Genomic DNA, 24,618 nt, shown 5'->3' with positions numbered 1-24,618 from the left:
ACCCAGGGGCTACTGGGTAAATGTCTCTATGCGCACACGCACACGCACACAAACAGCCGTTTGACGTACACTGCTACAAGCATTGTACTAGCGTGAGTAAAATGTCCTTGGCGTTCAGTCGTCTTGTTCAAACTTTGTGCTTATATAGGATAAGTGAGGTTTTTTACATTTCCAAGATTTCTGACAAATAGCATGTATTTGTGTTTCTTCCTATTCATGAACATTTCATATACTCACTCCTGTTAGTACTTAACTCTTATAAATATATCCGAATCACATTTTCTCTTCTTTGTGAAATGATCGTTTGTGTTCGTCTACTTCCATATTCACAGCACCATATCTTTTTGCTACTTCTCAGAGAGCAGTTGTGGGGTCCAGGATTGCCGGAGAGATAAGACCTTCCTTAAAAGCACTCTGGACTTTTTGCCGGCTGCTTAAGCCTTATTTGATGTATTTATATTTGTCTTCTATGATGTGGTCTCTAGTAAAATAGAAGAAAACTGGAAGGGTTTTGTTTCATAAAAGCTTCTTCTCAAGTTATGAAGACTTGCCCAAGCACTTTTGAATTTCTACTTCACTTTTTTTGTGTTTGGGTTTGGAGGTTGGATTTTTTACAAAAATTTTAATATCCTCATATAGTGATTGTAATATATACATGGAAACCCTGGTGGCATAGTGGTTAAGTGCAATGGCTGCTAACCAGAAGTTCGGCAGTTCAGATCCACCAGGCGCTCCTTGGAAACTCTGTGGGGTGATTCTACTCTGTCCTATAGGGTCGCTAGGAGTGGGAATCGACATCAGTGGGTTTTTTTTTTTGTTTCGATATACAAATGGCATCATACATATATCAACATGTGCTTTACTGTTTCACAAAAACGTGTCTGTCAAGTCATGATTCTGTGTCCTGTTTTTAAGGACTGCCTTAGTATACAGCCAATCCATAATTAATTTAATCAGCCCAGCCGTTTAGATGAATATTCTAGTTGTTCTGCCTGTACAAGTAAATTCAAACAATTTTGCAATAAATATTTCTATTCTCTTTGCCTAAAGAAACGTTTTTAAATAAAACTTTGTATAGCAAAAAACGGTAATAGCTTTTTTCAAAAAATGTATACAGTGTAAATTAACAAGAAAACTTAATTTTAATTTTGTTGTGAATTAAAATACTAGTGGAAGGAGAATTTTTAATTACAAATAAGACAGCTTTAACTTGAATTAGAATTATATTTTCAGTCTGTTACTGAAATGTGTAATACTTTATATTTTTTTTATTGTACTTTAGATGCAGGTTTACAGAGCAAACTCGTTTCTCATTAAACAGCACACACAATGTTTTGTGACATTGGTTGCCAACCTCATGGCGTGTCAACACTCTCCCCTTCTCAGCCTTGGATTCCCCATTTCCAGGTTTCCTGTCCCCTCCTGCCTTCTCATCCTTGCCCCGGGGCTGGTGTGACCATTTAGTCTCATTTTGTATTATGGGCCTGTCTAATCTTTGGCTGAAGAGTGAAACTCAGGAGTGACTTCATTACTGGGCTAAAAGGGTGTCTGGGGGCCATACTCTCTGGGTTTCTCCAGTCTCTGTCAGAACAATAAGTTTGGTCTTTTTTTTGATCAGAGTTTTATTCTACATTTTTCTCCAGCTCTGTCTGGGACCCTCTATTGTGATATCTGTCACAGCGGTTGGTGGTGGTAGCTGGGCACCATCTAGTTGTGTTGGATTCAGTCTGGTGGAGGCTGTGGTAGTTGTGGTCCATCAGTCCTTTGGAATAATCTTTCCCTTGTGTCTTTGGTTTTCTTTATTCTTCCTTGCTCTAGATGGGGTGAGACCAGTATCTTAGATGGCTGCTCACGAGCTTTTAAGACCCCAGATGCTGCTCACTGAAGTAGAATGTAGAACATTTTCTTTATAAACTATGTTATGTCCGTTGAGCTAGATGTTCCCTGAGACCATGGTCCCCACAGCCCTCAGCCCAGTAATTAGGTCCCTCAGGGAGTTTGGATGTGTCTATGGAGCTTCCATGACCTTGCCTTGGTCAAGTTGTGCTGGCTTCCCCAGTATTGTATACTGTCTTACCCTTTACCAAAGTTACCGCTTGTCTACTGTCTATTTAGTGTTTTTCCCTTCACCCCTCCCTTCCCTTAGTAACCATCAAAGATTGTTTCTTTTTGTGTGTAAACTTTTTCATGAGTTTTTATTGTAGTGATTTTATACAATACATGTCCTTTTGTGATTGACTTATTTCACTTACCAAAACGCCCTCTAGAATCATCCATGTTGTGAGGTGCTTCACGGATTCATCATTGTTTATTGTTGCATGGTCATCCATTGTGTGTACGTACCATAGTTTATCTGTTGGTTGTTTCCGTCCTTTTGCTGTTGTGAGTGATGGTTGACACCTAGGTTGTTTCCGTCCTTTTGCTGTTGTGAGTGATGCTGCAGTGAACACTGGTGTACATATGTCTCTTCGTGTGACGGCTCTTATTTCTCTAGGATGTATTCCTAGGAGTGGGGTTGCTGAATCGTATGGTATTTCTATTTCTAGCTTTCTAAGGAAGCACCATATCGTTTTCCAAAATGGTTGTATTATTTTACATTCCCACCGGCAGCGCATAAGAGTTGCAGTCTCTCTGCAGCCTCTCCAACATTCGTTATTTTCTGTTTTTTTGATTCATGCCAGTAATTTCAGGGCGAGATGGTATCTCATTGTGGTTTTGATTTTCGTTTCTCTGATGGTTAGTGATTGTGAGTGATTCCTCCTGTGTCTGTTAAGTGCTTGAATGTCTTCTTTGACAAAGTGTTTGTTCATATCCTTTGCCCAATTTTTAATTGGATTATTTGTCTCTTTGTTGTAGAGGCGTTGAATTTTCCTATAGTTTTTAGAGATTAGGCCTTTGTTGGGTTTGTCATAGCCAAAAAATTTTTCCCAGTCTTTAGGTTCTCTTTTTACTCTTCTGGTGAAGTCTTGATGAGCATTTTAAGTGTTTAATTTTTAGAAGATCCCAGTTACCTAGCTTATCTTCTGGTGTTTGTGTATCATTAGTTATGGTTTGTATCCTGTTAATGCTGTGTGTTAGGGCCTCTAGACTGAACCTATTTTTTCTTCTATGATTTTCATAGTTTTTGGTTTTATATTTAGGTCCTTGCTCCATTTTGAATTAGTTTTAGTGTATGGTGTGAGGTATGGGTCCTGTTTCATTTTTTTTTTTGCAGATGGACATCCAGTTTTACCAGAACCATTTCTTAAAAAGACTGTCTTTTCCCCATTTGGTGGGTTTTGGGTTGTTGTCAAAGAACCCATAGGTGGATGGGTTCTCAGTTCTGTTGCATTGTTCAATTTGCCTGTCGTTTTACCAGTACCAAGCTATTTTGACTACTGTAGCTGTATAATAGGTTCTGAGGTCAGGTAGTGCAAGTCCTCCTACTTTATTCTTTCTCTTCAATAGTGCTTTACTTATTCGAGGCCTTTTCCCTTTTCATATAAAGTTAACGATTAATTTTTCCATCTCTTTAAAGAGTGCTGTTGGTATTTGAATCGGGATGGCATTGTATTTGTAGAACTGTCGTTTTCACGATCTTGAGTCTTCCTATCCATGAGCATGGTATGTTTTTCCATTTATGTAGGTCTCTTTTGGTTTCTTGCAGAAGTGTTTTGTAGTTTTCTTTGTATAGGTCTTTTACATCCCTGGTTAGATTTATTCCTAAGTATTTTTTAGGGGCTATTAGAAATTATATTGCTTTCCTGATCTCCTTTTTATCATTCTCTTTATTGGTGTATAGGAATCCAACTGATTGTTGTATGTTTATCTTGTAGCTTGCTCCTTTGCTGAATCTTTGTATTAGTTCCAGTAGTTTTTGACCTTTTTTTTTTTAAAGAAACTTTTCGTGCTAACAAAATATTTGTCATTTCAGTGATCTGCATATGTACAATTCAGTGATATTAATTATGCCCATATTATAAAATAACAGCAATACTTGGGATGGAACTAAGGTCTAAGTTTATGTTAGATTCTTTTGATGTTTCTGAATTCCTTTAGTAATTATGTTCTGAGTTTTTTTGTAATTGTGTTTGTTCTAGAATGTGACCTTTGACCTGCCGTCTAATGCGAAAGTACTAAATACCAGCTCATGTGGTAAAGAGAATACTTCTGACCCCAGTCTAATGATTACTTTTGGAAGAGGACACACATTAACACTAAATTTCACAAGGAATACAACGCGTTACGGTGTCCGAACGCTAAGTTTTGTTTATAATTTGTCTGACACGGATACTTTCCCCAATGCAAGCTCCAAGGGTAAGAACCAAGTTAACTAAAATTGACGAATGTGAGATGATGGAAAAGTGGATTGGTGAGGCTTGTCTTGAAATTGCTTTTAACTAAGTACTGCAAGTAGTTTAAAATTACGTTTTGTTTCTTTTTTTTTTTTTTAATAAGGAATCAAGACTGTGGAATCCACAACTGACATCAAGGCAGACATAGATAAAAAATACAGGTGTGTGAGCAGCAGCCAGATACACGTGAATAACGTAACTATCACACTCCGTGATGCAACCATCCAGGCATACCTTTCAAATAATAACTTCAGCAAGGGAGGTAAGGACTGCAGTAAATAAAGATTACTTCTTTATATCCTAATGCCTGAATGAAATACGTGCTGAATAAGTGCTCATATAACCAGGGACTAAGTTGCTAGCTTGTATCTTTGAAGAACAGTCACCAACCCTTTTTTTCTCTTTTTAGAGATGGTGATCTCTAAGGATGAGGGTGAATATATCTTGATGAAAAAAGGGTAAAAGGGCAAAGCAATTGAAACCTTCTCTGTTACCTTCCCTTGTCACAGGGCTTATGAGATCAGGGTCACAGGATCTCTTTCAGTTGAAGCTAGGTACCTTTACACAAAGAAGCAGTCTTATCTCTGTCCCAGCTCAGGCAGCTTTAGGGACAGGTGGGAGCAAGGACCAGGTGGTTCTTTCTGATTAGCTTGTGATCCACACAGGGTCTGTCTACTCATTCAGCTGTTGATGCAGATTTTATCCAAGGTTTGTTTAGTGGTTAAGAGCAGGGACTGGAGTCAGACAGGGGTCCAAGCAACTTACTAGCTCTGTGATCTCGGGCAAGTCAGTTAGCCACTTGAAACCCATTTTCTTCACTGGTGAAATGAGAAAAATAACCTCTTAGAAGGTTGTTAAGATTAAAAAGGAAATTCGTGTAATTCGTGTAGTGTTTATCTCAGTGCCGTGTCCGGAGTAAGTAGTAAATAACACATTAAATGTTTTTATGGTTTTTTAAGAAAATTCTCTTCCCTGAATCCTGCCAGCCCTCACACACTGTCATCACTGCAAGGTGGGAGTGTGATTGCCTCAGGGTGAGTGTGGTACTCCTTTTAGAGAGCGAACTTCTCCCCTGCTGATAACAGTTTATATTAAAGACAGCACAGCCTTTCCTCACCTTGAGACCTGCTACGGCAGACCTTTAATTTGCCGTATGGTTTTGCCTCCCTTAACATCCACCAGCCGCTTCTTGGGAATCCTCTGCAGCAGGTCTTTTCTGTCCTGTGCGATCCACGATGTTGTCATTAGGTGCCGTGGATTCGGTTGTGACTCATTGTCCAGCTTTCGCATACATATGAGGGGATTGGGCCAGGCACACCTAAGTCCTAAAGGTGACATCTTTGCTTTTTAACATTTTAAAGAGGTCTCTTGCAGCAGATTTGTCCAAATGCAGTGTGTTCTGTGTACAACAGAATGAAACGCTTCCTGGTCCTGCGTTGTCCTCATAGACGTTGATACGTTTTAGCCGTTGTATAGCCACCGTGTCAGTCCATCTCGTTGAGGGTCTTCCTCTTTTTCCTGACCCTCTGCTTTACCAAGCATGATGTCCTTCTCCAGGGACTGATCCCTCCTAATAACATGTCCAGAGTATGTGAGACGCAGTCTCGCCATCTTTGCTTCCAAGGAGCATTCTGGTTGTACTTCTTTGATGACAGATTTGTTTGTTCTTCTGGCAGTCCGTAGTGTATTCAGTATTCTTTGCCATCACTGTAATTCAAATGCATCAGTTCTTTGGTCTTCCTTATTCTCTGTCCATGCTTGGGCCAGGTGTACTTAGTCCTCCAGGTGACATCTTTGCTTTTTAACATTTTAAAGAGGACTTTTGCAGCAGATTTGTCCAAATGCAATGCATCCTTTGATTTCTTGACTGCTGCTTCCATGGGGATCGATTGTGGATCCAAGTAAAATGAAATCCTTGACAGCTTCAACCTTTCTGCATTTATCCTGATGTTGCTTATCGGTTCAGTTGTGAGGATTTTTGTTTTCTTTATGCTTAAGTGTAAGCCATACTGAAGGCTGTAGTCTTTGATCTTCATTAGTAAGTGCTTCTAGTCCTCTTCACTTTGAGCAAGCTAGAAGAGTTTCAGAGGGTCAGCTGCAGGTAGGCGTACTCAGAGTGAAGGGGAAAAGAAAATACATTGAAAAAGGCCTCCAGATCTACAGTACGGTAAGAAATCTCAGTAAGCTCAGGGGGCTTACTCTGTGCCAACACAATATAATAGTTGATATAATGAATCGTTTTTTAAAGTTTAAACTTTCTGTTTAAGATTCATTCAGAAAGGCTCAGCTAACCAATAAACTTGACTTGTCAGGAAGAATCTTACATCCTTGCTGATTTTAGCTAGCCAGCATTTTATTATACCACTTTTTGTCTATTCTTGGTGCCTTGTTTGGCTCTTTGTTTTTTTGACAGTGGTTGGTATTAATGTTACTTTGCAATTAAAGAGATCAATATTTTCCCTGAAGATAGAAGGAAATTTAAAATAACATATGTACTACCATGACATTATATATTGTTTTAAAGTATTTGATTTATAGTAAAATATTCAAATTGAGCTATTTTTTAATCTCTTCGTTGTGCCAGTTTTATTCTTTTGGTTCTTAGACACTCTTGACTTATTTTTTTCTTGTCTCTCTTAACTAAATTGAAAACTTCTTGAGGGAAAAGATCTCATATCAAATATATTAAATATGTTCTTATATCTCCCTATTTCTGTTCTATACATTATGGATTACTAATAATAGTTGAATGAATATATTTGTATGTAATACATTGTGGATTACTAATAAATAATAGTTGAATGAGTATATTTGTACGTAAAGCAGTACTTTTTTGGTCATACTGTGACCCCTTTTGCTCATGCCCATGTCAGGTTTTTATTTGATAAATTACAGGTTGAGGATCCTAAAGTAGGCTCTGTGACTCTTACTTATTGTTAGTGTAATAGTGGCCTTGATGAGAAAGCCCTTGTTTTCGCCTTCTGATACGTTGTCATGTCCAAGATTACTTGGGGACTTAACAGATTTTATTCTAAATGGAAATAAAGCACAAACCAAGCATAATAAATTGAACTGACTTTTTTGTCAGTTTTGTTAGTTGAAGATAAGTTCTTAAAAAAAAAAAGGCATCTTCTTTTCCAAAGGTCTTTAAAAGTAGAGTAGATGATTATCATACTGAAATGATGTAAGTACCATTCTGCCTGGAGCCTGGAGGATAAACTAGAGGAGCGGGTCTCAAATTCCTAGTGTACATCAGAATTCAGATTCCATCTCCATGCTGCCTCTGCTGTGGTAGGTTTGGGGTCAGGCCCAGCCCAGGCATCTGGGTTCTAACAGCTCACCAGGGGATTTTCATGGAGCGCTGAGAAGTGCTATAACAAGGTGTACCTCCCGGGTACTTCCCACTTAGGAGGCCAGGGTTTTACTTTCCACAGGAAGTGTTACAGCAGTGTCTTGTTTTAAAGCAGAGGATTATCATCTCTTCACCTTCTTACCTTTAATGTTTGATATACAGGCACTTAGTGACTGAGCGCAAGGGCTCCTCATTGACCATTAGAAGTTAGAAACAACCTACTTCAAAATATAGTTTTCCCTAAATTGTACATACTGCCCAATTTTGTGGATTTTTTTTTTTTTTAATTCCCTAGGAACCAGATTCTCCCTCATAGTCTAGCATAAATTGAAGGAATTGGCACTTTTTATTTGAGTCTCTTCTTAATTGCAACATAGAGGTTTATTTGAGTATATTCTCCTGCCAGAAGGTAATTTTAGGCTTTCTGGGCATATGAGCTTTTGAAAAGCATAGAAGACTACCAGGAAGGATGCAGTCTTTAGGATAAGCAGCCCTGCGTCCTTTTCTCTATTGTCTTCTTGTCAGAGAAGGCTGAGAGTAACTTTAGTAGCCCCAGCCCCACTGTCTTCCCAGAGGCCTCTGTGACAACACTTTCCCTTGTAGTTGCACGTACACTTTGGTGCACTTTATCTGATTATCTCCTGCCTTGTGAACCTTCTGCAGGAATGCTTTGGTGTTTGTAGTAGGTGCTTCAGTATTTAAGGAAGGAAAGAAGAAATGTATTGGTTAAAGAGTGGGGATTTTTCCGTTTATATTTAGGTAGAAGGAAGAGGACATTTTATCCATACAGTCAGATTTTTTCTGACTAGTAGTTAGACCTGAGGGTATGTTACATGTGTTTCCAACTTGATGTCTTGTAACCTGCTTTACTAAAACAAGATCCGAACGTGAACCTTGGCTGGGTTACACATTAAAAAATAATTGCCAAGTGAGTGCAGATTCTATTTCCTAAATAGATACTATATGGCCATTTAGAGCAGGATTTGGACTCTGGCCTTTTTAATTTTGATTTGCTTTTCCACATTTAACTTCAGTATGACTGTAACCTTACGTCACAACTTAGCCCAAGGGTAAGAAGCAAACACTACGTGTCAGCACGTCATAGGTTAGGACTTCACCTAGCAGTCTTTGCTGTACCATTAAACTGAGGTCAGATTTGGTTCACAGAGGTTGATACATTTCCTCTATAAGCTTTGTTCTTTTTTCGGCTACCTTTATATATTATTTTATGTCTAGAAAGGAATTTTACTTTTCTAAGATTAAATTGTTTACAAGCATCCTAAGTGAGTTGAGCTTTTCATTCAGATAGTGCATTAAATAGCATGTATGTTACAGTAGTAGATCAAAGTCTCCTGTCTCTTCCCTTTCCCAAGTAGATAAAACGTGAGAGCAGGAATTGGCAACGGAAAAGTCTTAAAACTTTGTCTTTAGCTTTGAGCAAGAAATAAAAAGGTAATCAGTAAAATTTACACATAGCAAATAGGGTATTTTGGACCGGCTTCCCATCGCTCAGCCTAGGGAAATGTTGAAAGGACAGGAACTGAATAAATTAATCCTCAGCCTCTTGAATGTTCACAGAAACAAAGTGGTAAAAGAAAGAACCTAATTTTGAGGTTAATGGTGCCACGTATCTTGTTTTTTTAGAACCTTAATTGCAATCTCTCATAAAAGGCATCTGTCTGCTCCTGTAGAAAGTGTTATCTTTGTACTTTCGGATCAGTGTGTCATAATTTTGAATATAAATCTTTGTTGCAAGCAGTCTTGGTGGACCAGTCAGATCCTGAGGACAGAATCAAATTCATACGCCTTCGTTTGTCCCAGAGGGCGTGGTGTAGCCTCTGTAACCACACCAGGAACCCCCGCCGCCATCACTCTGCTCTGGCCTCACTGCACTCCAGCCTCCCTAAGGTCCTATTTCAGGGTCTTCAGATACTTAACACACATATGTCTTGTGCCTTCTCCTAAACTAGAATGCTTGCTGGCTCCCTCACCACCAAAAAAAACCCAACCTGTTGGCGTCGAGTTGATCCTGACTCGTAGTGACCCTAAAGGACAGAGTAGAACTGCCCCATAGGGTTTCCAAGGAGTGGCTGGTAGATTTGAACGGCTGACATTTTTGATTAGCAGCCATAGCTCTTAACCACTAAGTCACCAGGGTTTCCCCTGCCCGCCCCAAGTAAAAACCCCAATCTACTGGCTAGCCCCTATTCATCTTTTAATTTCAGCTCAAATGTCATGTCTTGAGACAGACCCCCTAACTCCTTCATCCTACCTTAGGACGCCCTCAGCTTTTCTCCCTCAGAGGACCCTTTTCTTTCAAACAGACTGATTTGTAATTGTGTGTTTAATGTCTGTTTCTCTTACGAGACTAAGACCCAAGAGCCCAAGGGCCCTTTGTTGCTATTCTCTATATAGTCATTTCTAGTGCAGTCCATGGCACACAGTAGGAGCTGATAATAGTAGTCGAATTTATCACCATTTCAAAGGGTGCGTTGCTGACCATCCAAAAAGCGGTTACCCAGATAACTAGTTCCTGCATGAGAAAGTTAAAGGTATTCTTGACCTCTAAGATATAAAGGTTTGTCGTACAAAAGAGGGTGAGGCTGTGGGCTTGAGCTGTTGCACAGAGAGTAGGACAAGGAAGAGCCTCTAATTAATAGTAGTTGTATGGAGACCAGTGAATTGACCATGCTTGAAAAATTCTCACTTGCTGCTCTGCAGTCCTTCCCACCTGGCTCTCTGGGACAGTCGCACTCCAACACATCTGTTGTATGTAATGATTTAACTTCTGTCCTATACATTGAAAAGAGTGTTAGCAGGGCTTCCGGCCAGTTCGGTCCAGGTGATCTTGTTAAAATGTAGGTTCTGATTCAGTATATCTGGGGTGGAAATGCAAATTCTTAGCAGGGGTTCAAACCAGAATGAACAGGTTAGAATGGTATTAGTGATGTACCATCCTTGGGAAAATTGAGAAAACAGTTGCTCGTGTCATTTTCTGTAGGACTGTTTCAGAAAGTATGCTAGTGTCTACAGTGAGTTCCAACAGTGATTTCTAAGCTCAGAGTCTAGATTTTATTATAAGTATTGATATCAACAAGAAATCTAGGTTTTACATTTCCTTCCTGTGAACAGAATGATCCATTTTCAATATTCCCCCAGAGACACACTGTAAGCAGGATGAAACTTCCCCGACAACAGCACCTCCGAGTCCAAAGCCTACACCTCCTTCGCCTTCTCCAGTGCCAGAAAATCCGTCTGTGTCTCAGTACAATGTGAGTGGCAGTAATGGAACTTGTCTGCTTGCCAACATGGGGATACAGCTGAACATCACCTATGAGAAAAAGGATAACACGGTATGTAAATCATTTGGGGGCATCTTTCTTTTTCTGTGTTAGAGAGCGGCATGTTACTACAACTCACTGTCAGGAGAATTCAACTTCATAGTGTACGGCCTTTTAGAATATGAATCATACAGAAAAAGAACCAGTGTGCCTGTTTTTTTTAATATATGTTTTTTTTTTTTTTAAATTGAACTTTAGATGAATGTTTACAGGACAAACTAGTTTCTCATCCAACAGTTAGTACACACATTGTTGTATGACATTGGTTAACAACCCCACAACATGTCAACACTCTCCCTTCTCAACCCTGCGTTCCCTATTACCAGCTTTTCTGTTACCTCCTGCCTTCTAGTCCCTGCCCCAGGGTTGGTGTGCCCTTTTAGTCCTGTTTTGTTCCATGGGCTTGTTCAATCTTTGGCTGAAGGATGAACCTCAGGAGCGGCCTCATTACTGAGCTGAAAGGGTGTCCCGGGGCCATACTCTCAGGGTTTCTCCAGTCCGTCAGGCCAGCAAGTCTGGTCTTTCTTTTTGAGTTAGAATTTTGTTCTACATTTTTCTCCAGTTCTGTTTGGGACCTTCTATTATGATCCCTGTCAGAGCAGTCAGTGGTGGTAGTCGGGTACCATCTAGTTTCACTGGTCTCAGTCTGGTGGAGGCCTTGGTAGATGGGGTCCATTAGTCCTTTGGACTAATCTTTCCCTTGTGTCTTTAGTTGTCTTCATTCTTCCTTGTTCCCAAAGGGGTGAGACCAGTGGAGTATCCTAGATGGCAGCTCATAGGCTTTTAAGACCCCAGACACTACTCACTAAAGAGGAATGTAGAATATTTTCTTTATAAACTCTGTTATGCCAGTTGAGCTAGATGTTCCCTGAGACCATGGTCCCCACAGCCCTCAGGGAGCCTGGATGTGTCTATGGAGCTACCGTGGCCTTGCCTTGTACAGGTCGTGCTGGCTTTCCCAGTATTGTGTACTCTTACTTTTCACCAGAGTTACTGCTTATTTTTTGTCTATTAAGTGTTTTCCCTTCCTCACCCCTCGCCTCTCTCATAACCATCAAATATTGTTTCTTTACTTTTCATCAGTTTTTACAGTAATGGTCTCATGGAATGTTTGTCCTTTTGTGGTTGACTTATTTCACTCAGCATAGTGTCCTCCAGATGCAGCCGTGTTATGAGATGCTCCACGGGTCCATTGTTGTTCTTTAGTGTTGAGTTTATTGCTGTCATTTTGTAGTGCTTTTTTTTGTGGTGCTAACTTTTTCTTTGTTCCTCTTACTTTCCTGTGCTGAGTTCCTTTTTGTAGATTTCTTTTTTTGGTAGATTTTGTGTTTATTAAGACTATGTTTTTCTTGTTTATTTTGATGAGTACGTTTGTTAACGTTCTTTGTGGTTACATTGACATTTACCGTTGTCTTCCTAGGTAGTACGTTCCTATTATTACTTTTATTGCCTTGCCTTCCTCTCCATTAGAAAGTTCTATACCTATACCATTTATTCCCTCTTTGATTGTTCTGATGTTGTTGTCATTTATAGATTAACCTCTCTGGTTCCCTGTTGAAATTGTTTTGGTTTTAGATAGTCCTTGAGAGTTCATTTCCTGGGTTGGTATCTGGCTGGTATAATCTTGCGTCCTGGATTCAGGCAGTGGTCTGATGTTGTGTGTTCTTAGACCAAAGGACTCCCTTTAATAATTCCTGTAAGTTTGGTTTGGTTTTTACATATTTCCTTAATTTCTGTTTATCTGGAAATGTCCTAATTTCACCATCATATTTGAATGAAAGTTTTGCAGGATATATTGTTTTTGGTTGGCAGGTTTTTTCTTTCAAGGTTTTATATATGTCATCCCAATGGTTTCTGCCAAATAATGAGAGCTTAGTCTGATTGTGACTTTTTGTTTTTCTTGAGCTGCTTGCAGGATTTTTTCTTTGTCTTTGGTTTTAGCGAGTGTGATTATGATATGCCTTGGTGTTTTTTTTGGGGGGGTCTATCCCATATGGGGTTCGTTGAGATTCTCGGATGGTTAGCTTTTCATCATTCATGATATTAGGGAAGTTTTCTGTCAGCAAATCTTCAGTGATCCCCTCTGTGTTTTCCATTTTCTCTCCCTGTTCTGGAACTGTGATCACTCACAGATTTTTGCTTTTGATTGTATCCCACATAATTCTCAGGGTTTCTTCATTTATATATATTTTTTTCTGATTCATTCTCAGAGTTGTATCCAAGTGTTTGTCTTCAGTTTCGCTGATTCTGTCTTCCATCGTTTCAGACCTGTTCCTCAGCCCTTCTGTGACACTGCCCGTGTCTGAAATCTTGTTCTTTAGCTTTTGGATTTCTAATTGTTGTTTTTGTATGATTTCTAGTTGTGAATTTATTTTGGCATTTTGTTCCTGTATTACTTTCCTCAGTTCCATTTTTTCCCTCATTTTTGTCTGCTTTTTGCTTCAACTCTTGGATTGCTCTGAGTATTAGAGATTTGAATTGCCTGTCAGGTAGTTCTAGTTAGTTCTAGTGCCTTTTCTTCTACTGGAGAGTCATCTGGTGTTTTATTTTGGATGCCTACTGGAGCCATCCTGTCCTGTTTTTTTAAATATGTTTTGATACTGTCTGCTCTGTTCTGGAAATTTAGTAGTTATCTGTTTTCGTTTCTTGATTGTATGTTTTTTTTGTTTCGTCCTGCTTTTTTGTTTTATTTGGTTATGTCTGAGCAGGTGGGCTGTGCATTCTTTGTTGTTTGCTCGTCTGTAGTCATGATACTTTTCACCTCCTTGTCCAGTGGGCAGGGCCAGTTATTCAGCTGTGGTCCAGGAGGGCAGGTCCAGCTGAAGGGGAGGGGTGGGATGGGTTGTTTGTGGCACATACTAGGGCTGACAGGGTGGACCAGGAGTCAGTGCTGGGAAGGTTCCAGTAGGCAGTGCCTGTGCTGTGGTGTGATATTCAGTGCATGGTGCAGGTAGGCAGGAAACGGGGGGAGGTTGTGATGTGTGGAGCTAATAGTGGTATGGGAAAGTGGAGAGAGAGACAAGAGCCAAATACAAACAAGCAAATAAAGAAAAAGGAAAAAAAAGCACTAACAGAGCTTGCTGTTGGAGTGGAGAGATGAGAAACCGAGAAATGGAGAGAAGCAAAAAGGAAAAACAAGGGAAAAAGAAAAAAATAACTAAATAAAAATTTGGAAAAGAAAAAAAGAAAAGCCCCCAGGAGTCCTGGAGTCCCACTGATGGGGTTGCTAAGACTGGGGAAGTGGCTCCCAGGCTGTGCAGTATAGCCTGGCTAGAGGGGGTATAGATGTCACACAGCACCAGGTGTTGAGGAGACAGGAAAAGAAGATAAGTAGAGAGACGAGAACTGAGAAATGAAGACAGGCAGAAAGGGAAAAAGAGAAAAGGAAGAAGAAAAAAGAAATGCCCCCGGGGATCCCTACACGGCCACGTAGACTGGGGGAGTGGTTCCTAAGCCATGCAGTTCAGCCTGGCTAGAAGGGGCTCCCAAGGTACGAACAGAAAACAAACAATACAGAACAAAGCAACACAAGGGGGAAAAAAAAGCCCCAGGGATCCCATTAGCATGGTGTTGTGGGCCAGGGGAGTGGTTCCCCAGTCAATCGTGGTTTCACAGCCTTTTAAGAAGCAAAGATGGCACATGGAGCCAGGTGTTTCACAGAAAGGAGGGGAAGGTAGTAGGAGGCACAGAAGAAACCAAAAGAGAGGGAAAGAAGCAATATCAGCTTGGCTCCTGCCAGTGTGGGCAGAGCAAATCCAAGCATCCTGAGGCCAAAGCAGTTGCCTCCCAGCCAAGAGACTGCAACCAGCGGGAAGCAGAAGAGGCTGAAGGAGGGGAGAAGAAGGGGGGCACCTGGGAAAGTGTATATCGCTTGTTACCGGGTACTCTGTCTCCTTCTGGGAACTTCGTGAAGCTGCTTTTTGCTACTCCCTGTCTGGTGATCTCCGACGTTGGTGGGGCGAATCCAAGCAGCACGGATGCTGCGCTTCTGATCAGCCAAGTCATCCTAGCCAACCAGGAAGTGCGGAGGTGGAGCAGCGGGGAGGGAATAGGGGGTGGGAAAGCGTGTATCCTGTATCGCTGGTTACCGGTGCCTTGTCTCCTGCTGGGAATTCTGCGAAGCTGCTTTTCCACGCTCCTCGTCTGCTGATCTCCAACGGGAGTCCAGGATGGCGGACCTGTGCTGTGTCAGCTGATGGTTCTTTCTGCACGTATCCCTCCCCAGTCTCTGTCCTCTGTCAGCATCTTATTCCTTTCTGTGCTTGGCTGAGTTCTCTAACTCTTCATTTGGCATTTCAGGTTCCAGGAATGATGTTTGTCTGTGTTTTACGTGGTTCTTTGGGTCTTTGCTGTGGAGGGACAGTGTGGTGCTTCTGTCCATGGTGCCATGTTGGCAGGAGGTCCAGCGTGCCTGTTTTTGTAAATAAATTTTTGGAACACAGCCATATGCATTTGTTGACACGCTCTCTGAAGCTGCTTTTCTCTAAAGCAGCGAGTTGAGTAGCTGGGACAGAGACCACATCGTGTGGCCACCAAGCCTCAGATACTTGTATTTGGCAGTTTTTAGAAAAAAATTTCCTGACCCCTGCTTTGGAACATTAAATTTGGTTAAACTGTTATCACCCAGACATTTAGGTATTATGTTCATGCTTTTCTTTTGAAATAAACGCTCTCCTTTAACGGGGACAAATAGCTTGCTTGCAGTGGATTTTAAAATGTGTGACTGAAGGGATGAGGGGTGAGAAGGATATGAGGGTCTGTACTTCTCATATGGGCGTGCCTCATTCAAAGAGCAATCAGAAGTAGCAGGAAAAAATATTTTGGAACCAGAAATCTGTAGTTATTTTAATATTTCCCTTCTGGTTTTGGTTATAATTAATGTGGTCTCAAAGTTACTGTTTTAAGGCTGTTTTTGTTATTTTCTAGAGTGTGGAGGACCCAGGGCATAAAATGGAGTGGTAACTTGTTTGTTTTTCTTACTTAGACTGTGACAAGAATATTCAACATCAACCCAAATGGTACCAAAGTCAGTGGAAGTTGTACCTCTCATTTAGTGACTCTGGAACTCCGAAGTGAAGTTATAACTCTGCTTGCTTTCACTTTTGGAATGGTGAGGATTTCTGTTCTTTTTAATGCTCCGAGAATTTGTGTGTCAAACTTGCCTTGATGTCTTTTTTTTTTTTTTTTAAAGTAGGGCACATATTTTTATTTACATCTTACAACCAAAGAAACCAAGGTTCAGTAAGTTATAATATTAATTTTCTATTGCTGTGTTACAATATTCCCAAAATTTAGCATTTTAGAATAGGCCACATTAATTATCTTAACAGTTTCTGTGAGTCAGGAGTTCAGGCATGGTTCACTTAGGCCCTCTGCTTAGGGTCTCCCAAGGCTGCAGTCAAGGTGTCACACATGGCTGTAGTCCCACCGGAGGGTTAAATGGGGAAGGACTTGCTTCTAAGCTTACTTAGGTGCTGGGAGAACTCTCTTCCTCGTAGTAAAAACCTGTTGCCATCAAGTCGATTTCGACTCATAGCGACCCTATAGGACAGAGTAAAACTGCTCCATGGGGTTTTTGAGGCGTGCGTGGTGGATTTGAACTGCTGACCTTTTAGTTAGCAGCTGTAGCTCTTAACCACTATGTCACCTCATAGTAGTTGGAATGGAAATTTTGGTTTCTTGCTGGCTGTTGCCGAGGGCTGCCCTCAGCTGTAGAGGCTGTCCGTGGTTCCTTGCCTGTGAGTTCACCAACATGACCACTTCCTCAAAGTCAGCAGGAGAGAGAGAGAAGACTCCAGCAAGATGAGAACCTCATCAATTCTGCTATCTTTGATGGAATTCTGTCGGTTAGAAGCAAGTCATGGTTTCACTACCCTCAAGGGGGAGGAGATCACACAAGGACATGAGCATCAAGAGGCGAGGATCAGGAGGGCCGCCATGAGAGTCTCTCTGCCACTCACCCAAAGACATAGTTTCAGGGGCAGAACCGGAGTTATAACCCATTGTTAGATATCAGTTTCAACGTTCTTCCCATGTATGTGCTCAGCCGATTTTCAGGAAAAATTTAATGAGTATCTCTTATATACAATACACTGTATCAGGTAAGGGTTGTAATAATGCAGTAATGACATAAGAAATCACCCCAGAGAACAGGAGATAGTTGTTGTTATTTGTTGCTGAGTCAGTTCTGACTGGTAATGCCATTTGTTACAGAGAACAGCTGCTCTGTAGGATTCTCTTGGCTGTAATCTTTTTTTTTTTTTAACCTTTGTGTGTGACTTTATTTACCAGGCTTTGTCATTTGCTAACTGGAGCTACACTTTTTTTTTTTATTATTCTACTTTAGATGAAGGTTTAGCAAATAAACTAGCTTCTCATTAAACAGTTAGTATACATATTTTTATGACATTGGTTAACAATCCCACAACATGGCAGCACTCTCCCTTGCCTTGATTTCTTAACTCATATCTTACTGTAATTGACTTTCTACAATTTTTTTTTCATGTTCTTGAATATCTAGTGCCTAGCAGGATCACTGTTTTGCTCCTTGAGAAAGCCAAGGCTGTAGTGTGTGCTGGTCGTGGCGGTGGCAGCGAGAGCTGAGCCTGAGCACAGACCGTCTTGCTGGCAGAGCCCTGAAGTTCATAGCTCTGCCTGAAGAAAAAGGAGCCTGTCCCATTTTTTTCTGTCTTTCCTATGTTGAAGGTCTTTTTGGTTCCTCAGCGCGCTGCTGTTTTTGTTAAAAAGTGCCATCATTCATTTACTCAACATTTAATGAGTGCCCACGATGTGCCAGGCAGCTACTGTTAACACTTGAACTAGTGGGCAGTCTGAGTTGGGGGTGCAGAGAGGAAAGAGGGTCTTCGTTAGCAGGTAGAGTTTACAGCTCAGCGTGGCTCTCGGCCTGTGTGATGATAAGGACCCTCCCGTTACTTAGGTTTCTCCTCCTTATCTCAGACTGTGCTGTGTCAGCAGGTGCTTGTCCTGGTCCCCTTTTACTTAGCAGTAGTGTTAGTATGCCCTGTGCCACCTTTTCTTTGTTCCTGCCTGGAAAGAGTCCTGTAAAGTTAGCAAAATAACATATGAAGAATATAAGTGTCACTCATTGTAAATATTTTTAATATGCCGTGGGTTTCGTGTAATTTTAGCTTACCTTGTAATGCTTTCCTGTACCATTCAGAAAGAGTTTAATTTTTTAGAATATAGCTCCTTCAACCCCCATTGTAGCAAAGACTCTTGATTTGGTAACAAGGTTCTGCAAGGAACTTAACAGAATTTGTGTATTCTCCATATTTATCTGATGCCTTTATAGACAGAATATTTTGTAGCGGCTTTCTAAAGCTAGAAATATGGAAGGTCAGATTTATTATTGAATGGCTTTTAAGTGTGACCAAAAAAAAAAAAAATTAAATTTGGTAAGTTGAATTCAGGATTTTTTTTTTCTCTTTAAGAATGCAAGTTCTAGCCGGTTTTTCCTACAAGAAATCCAGTTAAATACAACTTTTCCTGATGCCAAAGGTAAGACTTCCCCAGCGCAGGAGAACACACCTCCCCACCCGGGATTTCTTGGAATAACCAGACTTCTTAAATGTATTTGCAGACCCCTCTTTTAAAGCCATCAATGACTCACTGAGAGCACTTCAAGCCACGGTTGGGAATTCTTACAAGTGTAACGCTGAGGAAAGCATTCAAGTCACAAAGGCATTTTCAGTCAACATATTCCAAGTATGGGTCCAGGCTTTCAAGGTTGAAGGCGACAAGTTTGGAACCGGTAGGTAGCATGGATTGCGATTTTTACAGTGATGGTAGGAATTGAAGCATTTGAGACTCTTCCACAGTCCTGATATTCTGTGGTTCTGTTTTGGGTATTCAGTAGCTTCTATATTGGCGGTAGGAGTGGGCGTGGAGGCTCCACCTTGCATTAGAAAGACACGGCATTATTTTACAGACATGAACACGACACAGTTTAAGAACACAGCAATGTCATCTTAAATAGTTGTGCTCTTCCCTCTGTGGAAGTTGAATATAAAAACGTATCCATCTGATGTGCTCAGGGGCCCTGTATGCAGCCCAGGCAACTGACTTAACAGTGACAACTGAGTGGCAGTTGTTGGGTTCTAATGTTGTGGGACTGTGTTGTGTGCTGTCGAGTCAATTCGACTCATAGCAACCGTGCAGGACAGAGTAGATTCCTCACAGGGTTTCCTAGGCTGAAATCTTTATAGGACCAGATCAACAGGTCTTTTCTCCTGTGGAGCTGCTGGTGGGTTCTAACTGCCAACCTTTAACAGCCGAGCACTTAACCACTGCACTACCAGGGCTCCCTTGTGGGACAGTACATTTCCATAATTTCATAGCCATGCAGAAAGCCCCATTCTCTTCTAGAGGGTTCTCTAGGTGATTGTTAATTAGAATCTGGACGCCTGCCTTGGTTTAGTTTTCTCTGCCCTGCTGAAGAGTGGGAAGAGGTCAGGAGGAGGGACAGACCTGTTTGTAAGATCTGTACAGTGAAAGGAGCCCTGGTGGTGAAGTGGTTCAGAGCTTGGTTGCTAACCAAAAGGTCAGCACTTTGAATCCATACTCTTTGGAAACCCTATGGGGCAGTTCTCCTCTGACCCATGTGGTTTTTTCGTTTGGTGGAAACAAACGTGGCCACGTGATGCATTTTCGTTTTTTCTTTTCAGTGGAAGAATGTCAGCTGGATGAGAACAACATGCTGATTCCCATCGCTGTAGGCGGTGCTCTTGCAGGACTTGTCCTCGTTGTCCTGATCGCTTATCTCATTGGCAGGAAGAGAAGCCATGCTGGGTATCAGACGATTTAGCGTTCACACTTGCCCTCCACCGCCACCATAGATCAGCAGCGGTTGCAAGAGACCTGTACTCATTTTCCCTGAGCTTAAATTGGTATTGAAAGGGAGGCATACTTTCTTGCAAACTGTTTTCCAAGTCTGCTTTATCAAATGTAAAGTTCATCTTGCAACATTTACTATGCACAAAAGAGTAACTATTGAAATGACGGTGTTAATTTTGCTAACTTGGTTAAATATTTCGCTAACTGGTTAAATATTAATATTTACCAAAGTAGAACTCTAAGATAAAGGTCAGAATGGTTTTCCAAATTGATACTGGCTCCACTGTCATTTAACTGTCTAAGATTCTGGTGTTTGGTTTCCTCATTCTTTATTGTATTCAGATTTAAGCCTTACAAAGGGAAAATCTTTGGTCTTAACACTTACAGCTGATGAAGGTTAGTTAATTGTTAGACTGACATGTTTAAGAAGTTTAAAATAGTAGAGAAAGAAAAACTTGAACAAGGACTCCAAAAGATGAGAATAAGAAATGCTTAAATAAAGCTTTAAAAACGAGGACAAGCTTGGCCTGTTTCGGGGTGAACAGTCCAACGTTCAAGGATTACAAAGTTAATTGGGCGTATCCTTTGGTATTTTTCATGCTCTCACGAGTAAGAGCTGGTACTTTTTTAAATATAAAATGGGTGTTATTTTTATTTACTTTTTTGTAAAGTGATTTTCAGTCTTCTGTTTGAAGTTCAGGGTGATCCTATCTCTGCACTTGTGTACAATGTAGATTTCACTCTACTGATTTATCCGCTTACAGCTTGGTTGGGGTTGTACACTTTAAGGATCAGTCCATATGTAATGCATTGCCTGTAACAATGCTAATAAAAATTCTGTTTCTTTGTTTGTCTGGACCTAGTACTTCTGTCAGCTAAAAATAAGAGATCATGAAAACATGTTAAGTATATTCAGGGGTTAAGTGTATGATGATAATAACCACAGGGGGAACATGGAGGCGGGGTGGTCTGTGCAAAGCGACACCTGGTTTTGGAAGAGTTGATTTTGTAGCCATTCATTTGGATGGTAACTGGAGGGGAACGTTAGTTGTCTGTTAACCTCAGTCTTCAATCATAGCAATACAGCCACGTTGGTCTCTGTAGGCAAACGTTTATCTACATCATGAGGAAGTTAAAAGTAAGGAACCAGGATGGAGAGAAGAGGCCAGAGCACGTGGCTTCTTTACTGAAAATTATAGTCAACTTCAAAAGACCATATTTTATTAAGATTCAGGTCAGTAATGGAGAATGAGGGTGTCTGCAGGGTTTTATTCTTAATGACTTCCTCTGCTAGTTGATAAGACGTATAAAAGGCCTGTTCTTGTGTGCCATCAAGTCGATTCCAGCTCAGTGGTTACACAGCTCCAAGAGTACCTTCTTTCGAGTTGTGTAACCATTCTCACTCTACTTTTCTGAGTTGTTCCTCCCTCATTAACATAACCTCACTGCCCCCTGAGGTTCCTGTCTAGTCTTTCGAGTTGCTGTTGTCAGTTTGAACCAATATAGATCTAAAAGAGCATAATGCTCAAGGCAGACCTTTTTTTTTTTTTTTTTAACTAATTAAGCTAAACATTTGTTTGGTTTTAAGATGACTTAAGGAGATACTTTTGGTTTAAGATTTAAAGATGATCTCAAGGCAGTAGCTTTAGGGGTTCATCTACCTTCTATGGCTGCAGAAAGTCTAGAGTTCATGAGAACTTGAAATTCTATTAGCATTTCCCCTTTTGATCAGGATTCTTTTATGGAATATTTGATCAGAATATTCAGTTATGGTAGCTGGGCACCGTCCAGTTCTTCTGGTCTCATGGGAAAGGAGGCAGTTAGCCACACATTCCACTTCCTCCTCCGATTCCTGATTCTCCTTCGTGCATCAGGTGCACAGAGTCCAATTGTTGTGCCTTGGATGGCCACTTGCAAGTTTTTAAGGCCCCAGGCACTATGCAACAAACTAGGAGGTGGAACAGAAGCACTAACCATGTTATTAGGGCAATTAACTGGGAAGTCCCATGAAGCCGTGACCCTAAACCTCCAAACCAAGGAACCAAATCCCATGAGGTGTTTGGTTGTACATAAGCAGCCTCAGCAGCTTTTTAAAATTTTTTTGTCATCGTAAATATATCACACAACTTATGCCAATTCAACTTTTTATGGGTGTACACTTATTGACAGCAATTAAAATAACTGGCTGTGATTTTTTCATCGCAGTTAACCTCCCTTTTCCCTCCCCTCCTGTGCGTGGTAACCACTTACAAACTTTGGTCTCTGTACGTTTGCTTTTTTTTGTCTTTTTATGTAAGTGAGGTCATACAATATTTGTCCTTTTGTGATTGGCTTATTTTGCTCAGCACCAAGTCTTCAAGCTCCGTCCATATGGTAGCATGTATCAAGACTTCATTTCTCCTACTGGCCGAGTAGTATTTCATTTTTCGTATGTATCATATTTTGTTTATCCATTCATATGTTGGTGGACATTTAGATTGTTGCCACCTTTTGCTGTTGTGAGTGAACATTGGTGTACATGTCTCTTTTTGAGTCTCTGCTTTCGAGTCTTTCGGGTATGTAGTGGTGGAATTGCTGGGTCATATGGTAGTTCTGTTTTAGTTTTTTGAGGAACTGCCATGCAGCAGCTTTTCCACAACTATACAATTTTTCATTCCTACCAGGAGTGGATGAGTGTTCCTAGTGGGAATGAAATGGTATCTCATTGTGGTTTTGATTTGCATCTCTGATGGCTAAAGACACAGAGCATCTTTTCATCTGTTTGGTGGCCACTTGCATGTCCTGTTTGATGAAATGTCTGTTTAAGCGTTTTGCTCATTTTATGATTGGGTTATTTGTCTTTTTGTTAAGTTGTTGAAGTTTTATACATTTCTTGGTTCTTAGATTCTTGTCAGATACGTGGTTTCAGAAGATACTCTCCCATTTGGTAGTTTGTCTTCATTTTTTTTTTTTTTAGTCTTTCGATGAACAGAAGTTATTAATTTTTATGAGGTCTCATTTATTTTGTCTTTTGCTGTTTGTGCATTTCTTATTATATTAGATAATCTATTGTTGAAAGCTCAGTCTGACCACATTGCTCCTGCTTGTTCTTCTGAGAATTTTATGGTTTTAGTGTGCACATTTAGATCCTTAATCAATTCTGAATTTGTTTTTGTATATGGTGTGAGGCATGGATCCTGTTTCATTTTTCTGCATGTGGAAATCCAATTTTCCCAGCACCATTTATTGAAGAAACTCTTCTTTTCCCGTTGAATGGACTTAATACCCTTGTCAAAGATCAGTTGACCATAGATGTGTAGGTATATTTCTGGACTCCCAGTTCTGTTCCATTGGTCTGTGTGTATTGTTATTCCGGTACCAGGCTGTTTTCATTACTGTAGCTGTATGTTTTACAATCAGATGTGAGCCCTCCTACTTTGTTCTTCTCTTTCAACATTGTTTTAGCTACTCGGAGCCCCTTGCTGGAGCCCCTTGCCATTCCATGTAAAGTTAAGGATTAGTTTTTGTATTTCTGTAAAGAATGCTGTTGGGATTTTGATTGGGATTGCAGTGAATGTATAGATCACTTTGGGTTGTATGGACATCTTAACAATATTAAGACTTCCAGTCCATCAACATGAAACATCTTTCCGTTTATTTAAGTCTTCTTTAATCTCTTTCAGCAGTGTTTTATAGTTTTCGTTGTATAAATCCTACACATCTCTGGTTTGATTTACTCAAGTATTTTATTCTCTTAGATGCTATTAGGATGGAATTGTTTCCCTAATTTCCCTTTCAGATTTCTCATTGCTGATGTACAGGAACTCAACTGATTTTTGTTTGTTGACCTCGTACTCTGCAGCTTTGCTTAATTCCTCTATTAGCTCTAAGTTTTCTCATGGACTCTTGAGATTTTCTGTGTATGGATCATATCATCCGCACATAGAGATGATCTGGGTACCTTTTCTTTTCCTTGTCTTACTGCTCAGGCAAGGACTTCTAATGCAGTATTGAGTAGAAGCGGTGAGAACGAGCACCCTTGTCTCGTTCCTAATTTCAAGGGGAAAGCTCTAAGTATAATGTTGGCTCTTGGCTTTATCATGTATACCCTGAATCATATTAAGGAATTTCCCTTATATTCCAGTCTTTTTTAGGGTTTTCATCAAGAAAGGATGTTGGATTTTATCAAATGCTTTTTCTGCATCCACAGAGAGATTATGTGGTTTCCCTTTGTTCTATTGATGTCGTTTATTAAAGTGTTAATTTATTTTTTGATGTTGAACCATCCCTGCATTCTTGGAATAAATGCCACTTGGTCATAGTGTCTCTTTTAGTATGCTGTTGGATTCTGTTTGATAGTATTTTTTTGAGAATTTTTGTATCTATATTCGTAAGAGATGTTGGCCTGTCATTTTCTTTTGTTGTGTCTTTGTCTGGTTTGGGTATCCGGGTTATGTTGTTTCATAGAATGAATTAAGGGCTATTCCTTCCTTCTGTATCTTTTGGAAGAGTTTAAACCATATTGGTGTCAGTTCTCAGGATGTTTGGTAGAATTTCCCAGTGAAGCCATCTGGTCCAGGACTTTTTTTTTGATTGGGAAGTGTTTGATCACCGATTCAATCTCTTCACTTGTTATGGGTCTGTTAAGAGTTTCTGTTTCCTCTCGAGTCGGTTTGAGTAGGTTGTGTGCATCTAAGAATTTGTCCGTTATTCAGTTTGTTGCCATACAGTTGTTCTTAATATTCTGTCATAGTTCTCT

At 40.4% G+C, this 24,618-nt stretch overlaps 1 protein-coding gene across 2 annotated transcripts in view; it reads left to right on the top strand.

The window, feature by feature from the left end:
• LAMP1 (lysosomal associated membrane protein 1) overlaps positions 1-20,730 on the top strand; it is a 28,617-nt gene extending 7,887 nt beyond the window's left edge. For both annotated transcript variants that reach the window (XM_064275206.1, XM_023553219.2), the window contains exons 3-9: positions 4,080-4,296; positions 4,438-4,596; positions 10,846-11,039; positions 16,012-16,137; positions 18,479-18,545; positions 18,628-18,798; positions 19,712-20,730. In XM_064275206.1, coding sequence (XP_064131276.1) covers positions 4,080-4,296; positions 4,438-4,596; positions 10,846-11,039; positions 16,012-16,137; positions 18,479-18,545; positions 18,628-18,798; positions 19,712-19,851 — 1,074 coding nt within the window. In that variant the 3' untranslated portion in view covers positions 19,852-20,730. The remainder of the gene's footprint in view (positions 1-4,079; positions 4,297-4,437; positions 4,597-10,845; positions 11,040-16,011; positions 16,138-18,478; positions 18,546-18,627; positions 18,799-19,711) is intronic.
• Positions 20,731-24,618: the final 3,888 nt, after the last annotated feature.

Source organism: Loxodonta africana, chromosome 23 (assembly GCF_030014295.1).
Source record: "Loxodonta africana isolate mLoxAfr1 chromosome 23, mLoxAfr1.hap2, whole genome shotgun sequence".
Lineage (NCBI taxonomy): Eukaryota > Metazoa > Chordata > Mammalia > Proboscidea > Elephantidae > Loxodonta > Loxodonta africana.
The sequence above is the reverse complement of the archived record's forward strand: the minus strand, read 5'-3'. Positions and strand labels throughout refer to the sequence as shown.